The 16,500-nt window shown below is 43.6% G+C and overlaps 1 protein-coding gene across 1 annotated transcript in view; it reads right to left on the reverse strand.

The window, feature by feature from the left end:
• The window catches only part of exoc6b (exocyst complex component 6B), a 126,452-nt gene that overhangs the window by 39,870 nt on the left and 70,082 nt on the right, over positions 1-16,500 (reverse strand). The window contains exon 19 of the mRNA XM_083993347.1: positions 1,422-1,563. Within this exon, the coding sequence (XP_083849473.1) occupies positions 1,422-1,563 (142 nt within the window). The remainder of the gene's footprint in view (positions 1-1,421; positions 1,564-16,500) is intronic.

The following is a 16,500-nucleotide window of genomic DNA, read 5'->3' on the forward strand; positions in this document are numbered from 1 at the left end:
TTCCTATTACTCTCTTCGTTCATTCCTTCTTCTGATCCCTCTTTCTCCACCACTTTTTTTGCTCTTTCTCGTTTCTTTTTCTTTCTCCTCATCATCTCACTCCTTCTTCTCCTCCTCTGTTTCATCCTTTCGTCCACTGTATCTTCACTTCACTCCTCTTCCTCCCCCTCTCTCTCCATCTGATCCCAGTAACTCTGTAACCTCCGAACCTGCAGAGCTGCACGCATGTCAGCGCACATTAAGTCTCACACACACACACACACGCACTCTTTCATTTCTCTCACTATTTTCAAGACGCAGAGCGGAGGGAGAAAGGGAGGAGGAGAAAGTAGTGAGGATGTGATGGGAAGGAGGAGAAGAGGAGGAGGAGGGGGAGCAAAGAGGAGGAGAGGGAAGAAGAAAAGGAGGAGAGGATGAAAGGATGGAGAGAGAGAGAGAGGTGGACTCCCTGCACCACAGCGCCTCCTGTGACCTCAAACAGTAACTACACACAAAGAGTTTCTTAAAGTGACAACCTTTGACCTGCGTGTGTGTGTGTGTGTGTGTGTGTGTGTGGGAGGGAGGGAGGGAGGGAGGGGGACACAAACACAAATGGATGGGATTGATGTTGGGAAAGAAAGAAAGAAAGAAAGAAAGAAAGAAAGAAAGAAAGAAAGAAAGAAAGAAAGAAAGAAAGAAAGAAAGAAAGAAAGAAAGAAAAAAAGAAAGAAAGAAGAGGGATAGAGAAAGTAGTGAAGAAGGAGGGATGAAGGAAGGATGAAGAATGGAGGAATGGTGAGGAAGATGGAGTGATTGAGAAGGGATGAAGATGAGGAAGAAGGAACTATGGAGGAGGGATGAAGGAATGGTGGAAAAAGAAAGATGAATGATGATTAAATGGAGTGATGAGGAGGGATGAAGATGGAGGTATGGAGGAGGGATTAAGGAGTGGAGAAGCAGTGATGGAGGAATGATGGACAAGGAAAGATGAACGAGGGATGAAGAAAGGAAGGACGAAGTATGGAGGAGGGATGAAGAAGAAGGGATGATGATGAAGGAGTGAATAAGCAAGTATGGAGGAGGGACGAAAGAGGAGCGATGAAGGAATGATGGAGAAGGAAAGAGGAAAGAGGAAGGAGGGATGAAGAAAGGAAGGATGAAGAATGAAAGAGTGATGAAGATGAAGAAGGAGGGATGGATGACAGATGATGATGGAGTGAAAAAGGGATGAAGGAGGAGGGATGAAGAAGAACGAATGAAGAAGGAGGCATGGAGAAGAAGGGACGATGAGGAAGTGAAGAAGGACATAAGAAGGAAGGATAAAGACGAAGGGATGAAGAAGTGATGATGGAGTGATAGTGAAAGAGGAGTGTATGTGTGTGAAGGGATGAAGGATGTGTGATGATGGAGTGATAGTGAAAGAGGAGTGTATGTGTTGTTACCTTCACACTCCCTGACGTCGGCGTTGAGCTGCGTCAGCGCTCCGAGTGAAACCTGCCGGAGCTCCGGGTCCAGAAGCAGCTGCAGCAGCGACGTGGAGATGTGTTTACAGGCCGACATGCAGGCCGTCTGGGCCACCTTACCCTACGGGGGGGGGGGGGGGGGTGGAGAGGAGAGGAGGGGGAGGAGAGGTGAGAGATTTTATTTTTAAAACCAAACTTTTATTAACAGTCCTTTGTCACAAAACTCTATCAAATTCAATCACAAAATTCTGACAGAGAAAACCAGGACCCGATCAACTGAGCAAATAATGACAACAGAAAAAAGACTCATAACTTCAAAAAGGAGGAGAGAAGGAGAGAAGGAGAGGAGGAAAGAAAGAAAGGAGGAGAGAAGGAAAGGTGTGGAGGAGAGAAGGAGAGGAGGAGTGGAGGAGAAAAGGAGAGGAGGAGAGAAGGAGTGGATGAAGGAAGGAGAGAAGGAGAAAAGGAGAGGAGGAAAGAAAGAAAGGAGGAGAGAAGGAAAGGTGTGGAGGAGAGAAGGAGAGAAGGAAAGAAGGAGAGGAGGAGAGAAGGTGTGGAGGAGAGAAGGAGAGGAGGAGTGGAGGAAGGAAGGAGAGAAGGAGAAAAGGAGAGGAGGAAAGAAAGAAAGGAGGAGAGAAGGTGTGGAGGAGAGGAGGAAAGAACGAGAGAAAGAGTGGAGGAGAGGAGGAAAGGGGGAGAGGAGGAGAGAAGGTGTGAAGGAGAGAAGGAAAGAAGGAGTGGAGGAGAAAAGGAGAGGAGTGAAGGAAAGAAGGAGAGGAGGAGAGAAGGAGAGGAAGAGTGAATGAAAGAAGGAGAGAAGGAGTGGAGGATAGAAGGAGAGAAGGAAAGGAGGAGTGGAGGAGAAAGGGAGATAAGGAGTGAAAAAGGGAAGTGAAGAGGAGTTTAAGATAAAAGGTGAGAAGGAGTGAAGAAAGAAGGAGAGAAGGAAATAAGGAGAGAACGAAAGAAGCAGTGGAGGAGAGAAGGATAGAAGGAATGAAGGAGTGGAGGAGAAAAGGAGAGAGAGAATCATGTCATTTTGAGTCTACTGTACGGTGGCTGTGAAGGGACAAACTCTGGTTGAACCCTAAAACACATCAGACACACGAGTCTTTATACAACACAGGTGTGATGAGGAACCAGTGTGTTACTGTTCTGTTCTGTTACATACACACACACACACACACACACACAGGGGAGGAGAGAAGGAGTGGAGGAGAGGAGGAGAAAAGGAGAGGAGGAGAGAAGGAAAGGTGTGGAGGAGAGAAGGAGAGAAGGAAAAAAGGAGAGGAGGAGAGAAGGTGTGGAGGAAAGAAGGAGTGGAGGAGAGGAGGAAAGAAGGAGAGATGGTGTGGAGGAAAGAAGGAGTGGAGGAGAGGAGGAAAGAAGGAGAGATGGTGTGGAGGAAAGAAGGAGTGGAGGAGAGGAGGAAAGAAGGTGTGGAAGAGAGAAAGAAAGGAGGAGAGAAGGAAAGAAGGAGTGGAGGAGAGAAGGTGTGGAAGAGAGAAGGAAAGAAGGAGAGGAGGAGAGAAGGAGTGGAGGAGAAGAGGAGAGAAAGAGAAAAGGAGAGGAGAGAGGGTGTGGAGGAGAGGAGATGCAGAGGAGAGAAGGAAAGAAGGAGAGGGGGAGAGAAGGTGTGGAGGAGAGAAGGAGAGAAGGTGTGGAAGACAGGAGTAGAGAAGGGGAGGAGGAGAGAAAGAGTGGAGGAGAGGAGGAAAGAGGGAGTGAAGGAGAAAATGAGAGAAAGAGAGAAGGAAAGAGGGAGTGAAGGAAAGAAGGAGGGATGGGGGAGGAGAGAGAGAGAGAATCATGTCATTCTGAGTCTACGGTGGCTGTGAAGGGACAAACTCTGGTTGAACCCTAGAACACACACACACACAACACAAGTCTTTATACAACACAGGTGTGATGACACACACACACACACACACACACACACACACACACACACACACACACACACACACACACACACACACACACACACACACACACACACACACACACACAGGGGAGGAGAGAAGGAGTGGAGGAGAGAAGGAGAGAAGGAAAAAAGGAGAGGAGGAGAGAAGGTGTGGAGGAAAGAAGGAGTGGAGGAGAGGAGGAAAGAAGGAGAGATGGTGTGGAGGAAAGAAGGAGTGGAGGAGAAAAGGAGAGGAGTAAAGGAAAGAAGGAGAGGAGGAGAGGAAGAGTGAATGAAAGAAGGAGAGAAGGAGAGAAAGAAAGAGAGAAAGAAAGAAAGGAGGAGAGAAGGAAAGAAGGAGTGGAGGAGAGAAGGTGTGGAAGAGAGAAGGAAAGAAGGAGAGGAGGAGAGAAGGCGTGGAGGAGAAGAGGAGAGAAGGAGAAAAGGAGAGGAGAGAGGGTGTGGAAGAGAGGAGATGCAGAGGAGAGAAGGAAAGAAGGAGAGGGGGAGAGAAGGTGTGGAGGAGAGAAGGAGAGAAGGTGTGGAAGACAGGAGTAGAGAAGGGGAGGAGGAGAGAAAGAGTGGAGGAGAGGAGGAAAGAGGGAGTGAAGGAAAGAAGGAGGGATGGGGAAGGAGAGAGAGAGAGAGAGAGAATCATGTCATTTTGAGTCTACGGTGGCTGTGAAGGGACAAACTCTGGTTGAACCCTAAAACACACACACACACACACAGGAAGCTGCAATGAAACACATAAACACACCAAAACACACAACGAGGTAATCAGAGTGTGATTGATTACACTTTATCACAAATGTTTTTATAGTGTAGACACACACAGACGGGGTGAGCATTAATGAAGTGTGTGTGTTGTTGTGTGTGTGTGTGTGTGTGTGTGTGTGTGTGTGCGCGCTGCGTTCAGGTGCAGTCAGGATGATGAAGGAGCATAATAAGAATAAAAGCAGCGGATGAGGAAGTACATGACAACGCATTAATACAGAAACCAAAACATGTGTTTGTGCGGCTTTGATGGATTAGATGGTGTGTGTGTGTGTGTGTGTGTGTGTGTGTGTGTGTGTGTGTGTGTGTGATGTCAGTGACTCGGCCTCCATCTTGACCTGGACGTCTGCATTCCAACAGAGTGAAGCAAGGAGATGAAACACGGGACAGAGGAGAGGAAGAGAGAAGGAAAGGAGGAGGAAAAAGGAGAGAGGGAGTGGAGGAGAGAAGGAAAGGAGGAAAGAAAGAGAGAACAAGTGGAGAAGGGAAGGGAATAAGGAGAGAAGGAGTGGAGGAGAGAAGGAGAGGAGTGGAGGAAAGAAGGAGAGAAGCAGAGAAGAGAAGGAGTGGAGGAAAGAAGGAGTGGAGGAGAAAATGAGTGAAGGAGAGGAGTGAAAGAAAGCAGCAGTGGGGGGGAGTAAAGGAGTGGGGGAGTGAAGGAAAAAAGGAGAGAAGGATTGGAGAAGGAGTGGAGGAGATAAGGAGAGAAGGAAAGGAGAGGAGTGAAGGAGTGGAGGAAGTGAAGGAAAGAAGGAATGGAGGAGGAGGTAAGGAAAGAAAGAAGGAGAGAAGAAGTGAAGTACTGGAGGAGAAAAGGAGAGGAGTGGAGGAGAAGAGGGGTGGAGAAGTGAAAGTTCAGCAGAAGAAGAGAAAAAAAACTTTTTTTTTTTTTACTGAATCATGTGTAATTTTTTTTAAAGATTTTTTATGAATGAAGCAGGAAAACAAAATAAAACCAGGAAGTGCCGGTTCTGAAGGAGGTTAAACAGTTAAAAACGTATTATTTATTAACTCATTTACTTAACTGAATAAACTTTATTAATGAACGTGTGAGGATGAAAGAGAAACAAAGCGCTCCAACGCTGCTGCGCCTTTACCTGAATTTATCACCAAAATAAAAGCACCATGTTTGCACACATATAACTCTCTGTCCGTCTGTCTGCATGGTTTCCCTGGAAACCAACGGCTAACGCAAAGAAATGAAGAAAATGAGCGATGAACATAAAAAAAAAGAGCTGTAAAACATATTTTATATTTCTGTAAACTGATCTCAGAGCAGCGATCAGACTCCCACACAGTTTCCTGGAACGAACGTGTCCAGGTTTTATAAAAAAGAGAGACATTTTATTTTGAAAAACTCTTGTCTTTCATTAACAAACTGTTTAATTAAGTTAATTTCTTAATGCCCCGATGTACTCAAACTCAACTCAAGGCCGTTTCTCGTCCTCTGAGGTTCAGAAAATTCATCTTATCTTTATATCCACAAGTTTCCGAACCATAGATGACAGTTTTGCCGGTTTGGTGGAACTGTACGTTTACGTTTCGATGGTTTTCAGTCGTTGTCATAGTTGCTGTAAACGCATGGATCTATTAACGCTGGCTTTTAACACGGATGTCAATTTGTGTGATATCCACTGTTAAAATCTATGGGGCTAGAACAGTCTCATAATGAATAAATGCACACAGAAATTCATAAATGCACAAAAAAGATTCACAAATGTATTTGGGGATTTGTATATACGTACATGTGACTCAAAACACAAATACATTTTCAGTGCATTTATTCATTATGAGACTGTTCTAGCCCCATAAAAAGCTGGTTTGATGATCCATGCGTTTTACAGATCTTCATTGAAAAAAAAAAAAAAACATGGAAACGTAAACATAAAATTCCACCGGAAGAGCAAAACCGGCAAAACAGGCTACGTTTTTGACGTTCGGAAAAAGGTGGATATAACAAAGCTCCCGACAGCAGCAGCAGCAGAAGCAGAAGCAGAAAAATCCCACCGTAGCGGAGAGCAAGTGAACGCATCGTCGTCGTCTGGAGCTCGGTTCACCTCAAAGGAAATCAAATTACACACACGGCAAACACATGCGAGCGCATATGTTGGAGAAAACACACACACACCTACACGACCGGCCGGATATCCTCCAATACGAAGCTGCCCTCTGAACCCTGAACACACACACACACACACACACACACACACACACACACACACACACACAGACACACACACCGACAGACACACAACCCCCGGGGTCAATTATCACAGGGTGAGATTGAGCGTGAAATGGGTTAATTCTATTTACATGTCCTGAACCTGGAGAGAGTGACAGAGGGAAACACACAGGTAGATCAGAGAGAGGGAGGGAGGGAGGGAAGGAGGGAGGGAGGGAGGGAGGACGAGTTCAATACAGACGACTGGGAACGATTAGAGAGAGGGAGAGGGGAGGAGAGGAGGAGAGATGAGAGTGAAGAAAAGGAAAGGAAGGATAGAGAAGGGAAACAGAGAAGGGAAGGAAAGTAAAGACAGAAGGAAAGGTAAGGAAGGATAGAGAAGGGGAGGGAAGGAAGGATAGAGAAGGAAAGGTAAGGAAGGATATTAAGGAAGGATAGAGAAGGAAAGGTAAGGAAGGATAGAGAAGGAAAGGTAAGGAAGGATAGAGAAGGGAAGGGAAGGAAAGATAGAGAAGGAAAGGTAAGAAAGGATAGAGAAGGAAAGGTATGGAAGGATAGAGAAGGAAGGTAAGAAGGAATGGTAAGGAAGGATAGAGAAGGAAGGTAAGAAGGAATGGTAAGGAAGGATAGAGAAGGAAAGGAAAGGAAGGATAGAGAAGGAAAGGTAAGGAAGGATAGAGAAGGAAAGGTAAGGAAGGATAGAGAAGGGAAGGGAAGGAAAGATAGAGAAGGAAAGGTAAGAAAGGATAGAGAAGGAAAGGTATGGAAGGATAGAGAAGGAAGGTAAGAAGGAATGGTAAGGAAGGATAGAGAAGGAAAGGAAAGAGAGGAAACACACAGGTAGATCCAAGAGAGAGAGGATGTGTTTAATACAGACGACTGGGAACGATTAAATGGGAAAATGAAAATTAAACTGGAACAAAATAAATGAAAAGGTAAAAAAAAAAAGGTAAAGAAAGGAAAGAGGAAGTGAAGGAGAGACAAAGAAGTGATGCTTCCTCCTCCATCCTCCTAAACCTCCACCTCTCCTCCCTCCTTCCCTCCCTCTAACGAGCTAACGAGGCACGTTCATCAAAGAGCTCATTAAAAAGTACTCAGCTGCTAACGGCTGAACAAATAGACAAAGGAGAGAGGGGGGGGGGGGAGGAAAGGAGGAAAGGAGGAGGAGGGAAGGAGGTGAGACTGGTGGGCTCAGGTGGAGAAAGAGGAATGTAAACAAACGTCGACCGAAACAACTTCACAAAAAGTTACACGTGTCTGTAACGTTCAACCATCGACCCCTTAAACCTAATCGATTCATCTTAAAGGCCAGATTTAAAGATAAGACTACATACTAAATATATACATGGTAACATGATAGTTGATAAATAACTAAATAAATACAAGTCTGATGTGAAACTTAAAAAAAAAAAAAAATGGTGGTATCGAATAAATATCAAGAATCGTGATAATTCACGGGTATTGGTATCGACTATACTGAAATTATGGTATCGCGACAATTGAAACTGTTATTTGTGAGGTCATCAATGCTCGTGACCTTTGAACTTTGACCGACAAACTCTAATCAGGTTCATCCTCGAGTCCTGGTGAACGTTTGTGTCAAAATTGAAGAAGTTCCATCAAAGCGTTAGGGTTAGATATGCGTCAACAAAAAAAAAGAGAGATGGATGGATGGATTGACATCATGAAAAACAATATGGCCGCCGCTCTACCTATCGATGGCGGAGCTGTAACACAAAACATGTAGGCTACATGCGTGTTCTATTCAAACATGTGGTGCGTTTTTCAGGGTAAACCAACCCAACCCAACTGTATGGTCACAATACTACAGTCCAGCTGTTGCTATGGACAACAACAACATCATTTACAAACACTGTGGTGACGGTGTGCAACGGAGGCGGAGCCATCACGTAAAAACATCATGCAGCGAGTGCTACATCTAACGTTGAATTTCAAATAGAACGAATCTCCTTGTTGTTTACAACTACTTCCGGGTAGAAAACCAGCATTCGAACAATAGTGACGGACGAGAGTTTCGCTGTATATATCTAATTTTTCATGTCACTATATCGCCGTTTAGACTAATTTGATGTTTGTAAAGTCTATAAAACCAATGATTGGACAAACATTACTATTTACGTGTGCACATTTTTGTAATCAGTCATGGTTATCATAGATTAGCCGGGCTAACAGTTAGCTACCTGTTTAACTTTAATAACTCAGTGACTCAATAAACGGTCCATGAAAAAATATTTTCTCCAGCGGATATCTGAGTTCCAACATGACTGAGCTAACTGGAGTAGTTTCATGTCGTGTCCCACAACGGGAGGGTTTTAACAGCTGACGTCCTGCTGTTAGCTTAGCTACCGCCGTTAGCTTTGCTACTGCCATTAGCTTAGCTACCGCCGTTAGCTGTCCCTGTCAGCTGAGCCACTGATGCTTTCTAGACACTGTGATTCCCCCAAACTGAATAAATACCACACATAGCAACACAAAACACACACACAGAAATAGTAATGTTTCTTCAATCATTTCAGATTTGTCTAAACGGTGATTGGGCGTGAAAAACATGATATATAGCCTAGCTAAACTCTCGTTCGCTACTACTGTTCTCATTCAAATTACGTGCTGGTTTTCTACCCGGAAGTAGTTGTAAACAACAAGGCGATTCGGTCTATTAAAAGACTCTTTGACAAATGTGTTTGACGGACAGACGGGATGTGGCCCCGCCCACTGCCGACACACACACACACACAATTACAAAGGCAAAAAGCAGGAAACACAATTGGAGCAACAGTGCAGCGAGCGCCTCACGATGCCATGACGCAGTGATTCACGACTTCTGGAAGGGATTGGACACGGTGTGTATAATACGGTCCGTGTCCGTCCAGAAAGCTGTCAGTCAAACCAACAGCCAGTCGGGAGCAGCCAGGAGTCAGGAGGTGGGATCACAGCAACAACAACTACAACAACACCAACAAAGACGAAGACGACGAAGAAGAACGACACTGACGAGCGACAACTCCCCCCCCACCCACCCCGAATCCCACCGGAGCTCCTCGACTAAATCTGAAGCGGTGGCGGATACAGGTGCTCCATCCGTCTGATTCATGACCTGGAAAACAGCTGGATGTGGGAATGTGCTCCAGCATTGACTTCCAAATACAGCGTGAAGGGGATGACGCTCCAGATTTAGTCGGTCTTGTGGAACAATCACAGATCGGGCTGCACCACAGCAGGTATTTGTTCACGTCACTCAAGGAACACCACAAAAATGAGAAGTCTGGCCTCGAGAGTGCTCCGGCGCATTTTTGTGGATGTTTTTTCTTTTCTTTCTTTGAGTGAAACCTCGACAACACAAAGAAGCCGGAGCCTCGCGTCGACCACTGAAGGCCACATCTGATCCCACACACACCAGAGGGGTGGAAATTTGTTTTTTGGTTTTTTTTTTTCCTTTTTCTTTTTCTTTTTGGTCCAGAATGGAACGAGTGGTAAATAGTTTATTTTTACTTTTAGGTTTCAGTTTCTATGGTGAGGAAAGTGAAGGACGGCTCAAGTGCACTCGCAGGCCAGTTTATTAGGTACATCTGTTCGAGCGTAAATATCAACGAAGCCAATCAGATCAATGCCTTACGACAAGTAGACCTGGGTGAGATGATGTGTTGAAGCTCAAACTGGACATCGGGATGAAGAAAGAATGAGATTTCCACACTACAATCAACCTTTTCCTTTACATTTTTCCATTCCTTTCCCTCAACGTCCTTTGCTTTCCTGTCCTTTACCTCCTCTAGTGTTAACAGAGAAGGAATGGTCTAAAAAAAAAAGAAGAAAATATCCAGTCAGCTGCAGAGGTCAGAGGTCAGAGGAGGATGTCCAGACTGGTTGGAGCAGATAGAAACGCAACAGGAACTCAATCAGCTGCAATCTTGGGTCTGGATCTCTGAACCACATCCTGGATCCTTGAAGCTGAAGACCACTCTGGGTCTTCACTTAACTCTTCAGATGTCAGATCACAACGGGACAGGCTGAAGACTTAAGGACCCAATGAACAAAAAGTCTTCTCAAGAAGGAACTGCTCAAATAGATCCTGAGATATCTACCACCCATCACACACCTGAAATGTTAAGACTTCTTAAGACTGAAGCTACAATTGACTATAGAAGTTGTTTCTGCTCATTTTAGAGCACTTTCATATACATATTTATAGTTTTCTATGATGACCATACATGATGCACTGATTTTATCTATCTAATGTAATGTGTTTGTCTACTGTTGGTATGATTGATGTATGTTTTGATCATTTTATTTAAGTATAATGGACAATTAAGCCGTCTGAATCTGAAACTGATGGTACAATTCACATGGGCACCAACACTGGACTCTAGAAGAAAGAAAAAATGCTGTGCTGTGATGTTCAGAAGAGATGGTCGGGTCAGAATTTGGCGTCAACATCGTGAAAGTCTTGATCCATCCTGTTCGTTATCAACAGTTCAGGCTGCTGCTGGTCCGATGGTGTCATTTTGGGACCTTTAGTAACAACTGAACCATGTTGTTGCTGGCCATGACCACGATGGACCTGGATCTTCTGATGCTACTCCTTTGGTTTTGCTTTTGATTTCTTGAACATCACTCTGGGTTCAATGGACTCAGACGGCCTCCACAGTCTCAAGGGTTCAGTCTAGTAGAGCTAAGACCTTTGGGAAGACCGGCATCATGGATGTGTCTTCATATGGACCAGAACCTCTGAGGAACATCTCCAACTCCTTGTTGAATCTTCACAAAGAACTATAGCAGATCTAACCCTGGTACTAGAAGGTGTACCTAATAAAGTGGCCGCTGGGTGCACATCAAAATATCTACTAGAGCCGCCACAATTAATCGAACAAAACTTGATTGTTAAATTAATTATTTTTAATAATCGAATAATCGGTTTGAGTAGTTTTTTAAAGAAAAAAAGTCCAAATTCTCTGATTTCAGCTTCTTAAATGTGAATATTTCTGGTTTCTTTGTTCCTTTATGACAATAAATCCAATATCTCTTTGGTTTGTGGACAAAACGAGACATTTGAGGACGCCATCTTGTGGTTTGAGAAACACTGATTGACATTTTTCAACATTTTATTGACCAAACAACTAATCGATTAATCGCTTAAATAATCGTTAGTTGCAGCCCCTGATATCTACAGGGTTGAATTAATGTCAATGTTTCTGGTTGGTCAGTGGTTTGATTCCCCCCCCTGGTCGGGACAGATGCCTGCGCACATGAACACACATCAGGCAAAAACGAACGTGCATCACTTCCTTCACATCGCACATGCTGATTGGTCGACTCTCAACAAGGTGTGTGTGAGGGAGGGGTTGTGGTGGGGTTGTGGGGTGAGGAGGAGGAGGGGGAGGGGGAGTCAAATCAGGGTTAACAGGGTCAGTCAAGGGGGCGGGGGAGTTTGTAAACATCACTCCGTTACCACAACAACCCATGAGGTACTCACCGGTAAGGTAGCGTGTTCTATTGGAGTTCCCTACGGCAAGAAACATAAACCGGGACATTTAGCGCATCATTGGATCAAACAGTGAAACTTGTTGGTGTGTTGATGGATGGGAGGAAACAAAGCTCCTCAATCACGGGAAAGGGAATCTGGCATCTCACTCCACACACGGGCCCCTGAGATGTTGCTACACTGCAAAAACTCAAAATCTTTCCAAGAGTATGTGTCTTATTTCTAGTCAAAATGTCATTTCTAGTCAAAACTGAACTCTTTCCACTTAAAATAAGACTCATCACCAAAAAATTTACTTGTTTTTAGATCATTTTCACTTGTAAATCTATATATGTATATACTTATATATCAGAGAGATAAAGATTAGTGATAATATATTAGAATAAAATCCAGCTAGATAAACTCATAAATTAATTTATTGTATAGATTATAATGACGAGAAAGCTTGATAGATAATTTATGAATAAGGGGTGGGAGTAATTAAGTTTTACTTCTTCCCACTCATTTTCGGATAAGAAAAAAAAAAAAAAATTATCTTTATTTTCAATTATTTTATTTTAATTCATGTGTTGTCTTTGCAAAGTTTTTATTTGTTATGTCTGTCCATTATTGTATTATGTTTTATTATTTTTAACATGTCCGAAATAAACTAAAACTAACTAACTTGTTTCAAACACATTTTCACTTGTTTCACAAGTTTTTTTGTGCTTGTAATAAGAAAGAAAAACTTGCTCCACTATCAGATTTTTCTACTTATTTCAATTGAAAATATGCTGGAAAGAAAGAAAGATGAGTATAATGAGGTTTGTTTTGACTAGAAATGACATTTTGACTAGAAATAAGACAAATATTCTTGGTAAGACATTTGAGTTTTTGCAGTGTAATCTGGCTTTTTGTAGAGAATTGCTGCACGCCGCCGCCAGAGCGCTTCAGAAAAACCCATCAAGGAGGTTGTAAGTAAAAAAAAAACCTGGAGCGCTGCACGTCCAAAACCTTCTCTCTAATTTTCATACCTCCCCTCCTCCTCCTCCTCCTCCTCCTCCTCCCACTTCCCTGCCGATCCATCTTTAAACCTGAGCTCAATTCGATTACGAGTGTTTAGCGGCGTCGTGCTGACCCCTGAGTGCTGTCATTAGCTCTTGGACGGCGGCGGCGAGAAAGCTGGGACGGAGGTGTACGTGTCTGTGAACCGGCGTCTCAGGCTGTTTGAGAAATGTGAGACTGCAGAGTTTCCTCAGCGCAACGACTGCGTCCAACTAGTTAAAACACACACACATGGAGACACACACACACACACACACACACACACAGAGAATTTGCCAGATCATTGCAAGAATGTTGCTGCGTCACGGTGAGGCCGTCGCTCCATTAATATCATTGAAAGGTCAGTGTGTGTGTGTGTGTGTGTGTGTGTGTGTTCTTGCTGGTCCTCACTGTTGCGTTGCATAACTCTATTTTAGTTTTTAATCACAGAACTGTTTTAGATTCTTGATTACACGCCATTCTGGCAGCGTATAGCTCCCATTGCCCCTCCCGTTAAAGGGATAGTTCAACATTTTGGCAAATTGGCCCATTGCCATAATCCCTATAGTCATAGCAGTAGGTTTGTTACCTTTAATTGTCGGTGCAAGCTGTTTTTAGAACGGCGGAGCAGAGCCGTGAGCTGCTCAGAGCTACGCTACGGAGGCTCATTATGGGATTTCTTTGGTTTCCCTCATCAAACTCATCAAATACACAATCCAACAACTCCACAACGCTCTGGTGGACAAGTTGTGACCTGCACATTCACCACGCTATGAGATAATAACACAACGTTACCAGACAGAGTTGTTTTAGAGGCAAATACAGAGACTGCTTGATGAAAAACTGTCCCTGAAGGCAACGCGCATCAGCGGTTTTGCATGAATTTACCTCTAAAACAACTCTGTCTGGTAACGTTGTGTTATTATCTCATAGCGTGGTGAATGTGCAGGTCACAACTTGTCCACCAGAGCGTTGTGGAGTTGTTGGATTGTGTATTTGATGAGTTTGATGAGGGAAACCAAGAAATCCCATAATGAGCCTCCGTAGCGTAGCTCTGAGCAGCTCACGGCTCTGCTCCGCCGTTCTAAAAACAGCTTGCACCGACAAATAAAGGTAACGAACCTACTGCTATGACTATAGGGATTATGGCAATGGGCCAGTTTGACAAAATGTTGAACTTTCCCTTTAACTCTTGGCTAATCCAAATATGGGTAAGAGGAGTAAAGGCTGTAACTTCAGTACAAGAACATGTGGCCACGCCCCCCTAAAGCCTAAAGTCGCAACACCTGTTGGCCTCGCCCACATGAAAACAGAACTTTACCTAAACTCTCTTTTTCTTTTTCGTCCATAAGAAGTTTTTTTTTTTTCGTAAACATGACAACGTTTCAAGAAATACAAAAAAAACAAACAAAAAGAGAGCAGAGCTGCTTCTGTAGCAGGCTGTAAATGTGTTTATTTCTGCTGTACAGTTTTAACGTTTTAACATGGGAGTCAATGGGGATTGACTCACTCTAGTGGCCAGAGGAGGAACTGCAGCTGCTTCCTTGCGTTCGACACTTATTTGTGGATTTTTTTTCACTGTGTCTTACCTTTGTTTTTTTTTTATAACAACGTGCAGAAGCAGCAGTTCTGATACGAGCAGAACTAATTTCTGTCGTCTATCTAGCGGCTTCAACGCTATCCGATCCGCATCCGCGAGTGTAACTCTAACTCCTTTATACGGTCACCTCCGCCTCGCTGGGTCATACCACCCAGCTTTTTAGATCCATAGCATCTGATCTACTTAGGAGGCCCCACACTGTGTGAATATGTGTGTGTGTGTTAAAGTGTGATGGGGTCATGTCCAGGGCTGATGGGGGGCAGGAAAAGCTTCTTAGAAGTGCTGGAAAACACTTAGCTCGACCACTGTGTGTGTGTGGCCTTATGGCCTTGTGACCCGCACGACCTAATCACCTTAAAGCTGCACCGAGTGTGAGACAATGTGTTGTATCTTTATTATTCTATTTTATCTTACTTTATTCTGTTCTTATTCTGCTCTTATTTTAGTAATAATAATTCTATCCATCTACGTATATCTCACTTTGTGTTGATTTCTCTTAGAATTACAAGTCAAAAGTTTTCTCAAAATGAGTTTTTCCTCAGACTCTGAGCTAGAAATCCTTCCAGTTTGATCCCTTTCTATATTCTGAAGGTTTTTACAGAGGAGATTGTTGATATATCATTCAAAGCCTGATTTATACAACATTGTATTCCACAAAACATGGCGAAATTTGATTTTTTTTTAGGGCTGGTGACAGTATTTTCTCATTTACAATGTGATAAAAAGAGATATCCAAAATCCTCCTCTGTAAAAAATTCTGACTCTAATATGTCAACAAAATAAAACAAGAATTTTGAAAGTGGTTTTATCCGTTGTCCAGATTTCGGTTCTGGAAATATATGCAAATTAGCGCATATTTCATCAGATATTGCCTCATTTACATATTTAAACATAAAATTTGACAAAACTTGTAATACAAAAAATATTTGTCTTAATGTAAGTGATAAACTTGGGAAGTTTCATGGTGATATCTGTTAGTTAAATTTTTTTACCCTATTCACCTGTAGTGTCTCCCCTTAAAAGAATAATGAAACATAAAGAATCTTAAAAAAGGAGAAACTTGGCCCCATGAAATCAAACCGAGTGTCGGTTATGTGGCGTCGGGAGTCAATGTCCTGAGCTGGAGGAGTAATCCTCCGACCCGACCCGACCCACCGCCTCACCCTGTAAGCAGCTTAACGGGCCCCATGTTAACGATCTAACCTGTAACGAGCTGATACTCTAACGAAGTAAAGCAGCTTGTCGTCGTCCGGCCGGTGACGTCTCACGCCAACACGCAGACAGACACACACACAGAGAAAGAGAGCTTATACAACGCACATCAACACACATTCACACACGTTTCTTCACTTCTGAAGACGACAAGCATCTTTCATGTGTGTGTTTTGTTTGTGAAGCTGCTACATCATCAGCAGTTACGCCGGGAATCTGAATAATATGAGCTGACGGACAAATTAATTTCCCTTTGGGGATAAATAAAGGAATTCGTATTCGTAAAGGAATTCATCAATTAGTGGTTGGTTTCACACAGATGAAAAATTAAAGGGACTACGAGGAGTTTGGGAGAGCGGAAGTGTTTTCACACTACATTTCCCATGAGCCTCTGCACGCACGGTGAAATTCTTGGACCGGTGCAAGACGGACGAAAAAGCGAAAACATTTGCCAAGAATGTTTTCATTCATCAAGAACGAAAGTCGGAGGTTGGAAGACGATCAGATACCGTCTTAGTTCCGACCATAAACGATGCCAACTAGCGATCCGGCGGCAACGTTATTCTCATGACCCGCCGGGCAGCGTCCGGGAATAGGAAATGCTGGGCGAGTCGACCACTAATTAATAATATCAAAATAACTATAAAGACAAAACGATATATTTATTGAAAATGGACCCATTAAAGGGATATGCCAACATTTTTTTTTCGTGTCTTGCCTCACTCCCGAGTCCATGACCAGCAGATAGACACCATCCTTTCGACTGTGCGTGCAGTAACAAGGGAGATAGAGCCGTATCGCCCGTAATTAGCTTAGCTCAAACACTGGAAGTGTATGGGTAGTGTTAGCCTGCCTCCACCTAAA

Source organism: Trachurus trachurus (assembly GCF_905171665.1).
Source record: "Trachurus trachurus genome assembly, chromosome: 18".
In the NCBI taxonomy this organism is placed as follows: Eukaryota; Metazoa; Chordata; class Actinopteri; order Carangiformes; family Carangidae; genus Trachurus; species Trachurus trachurus.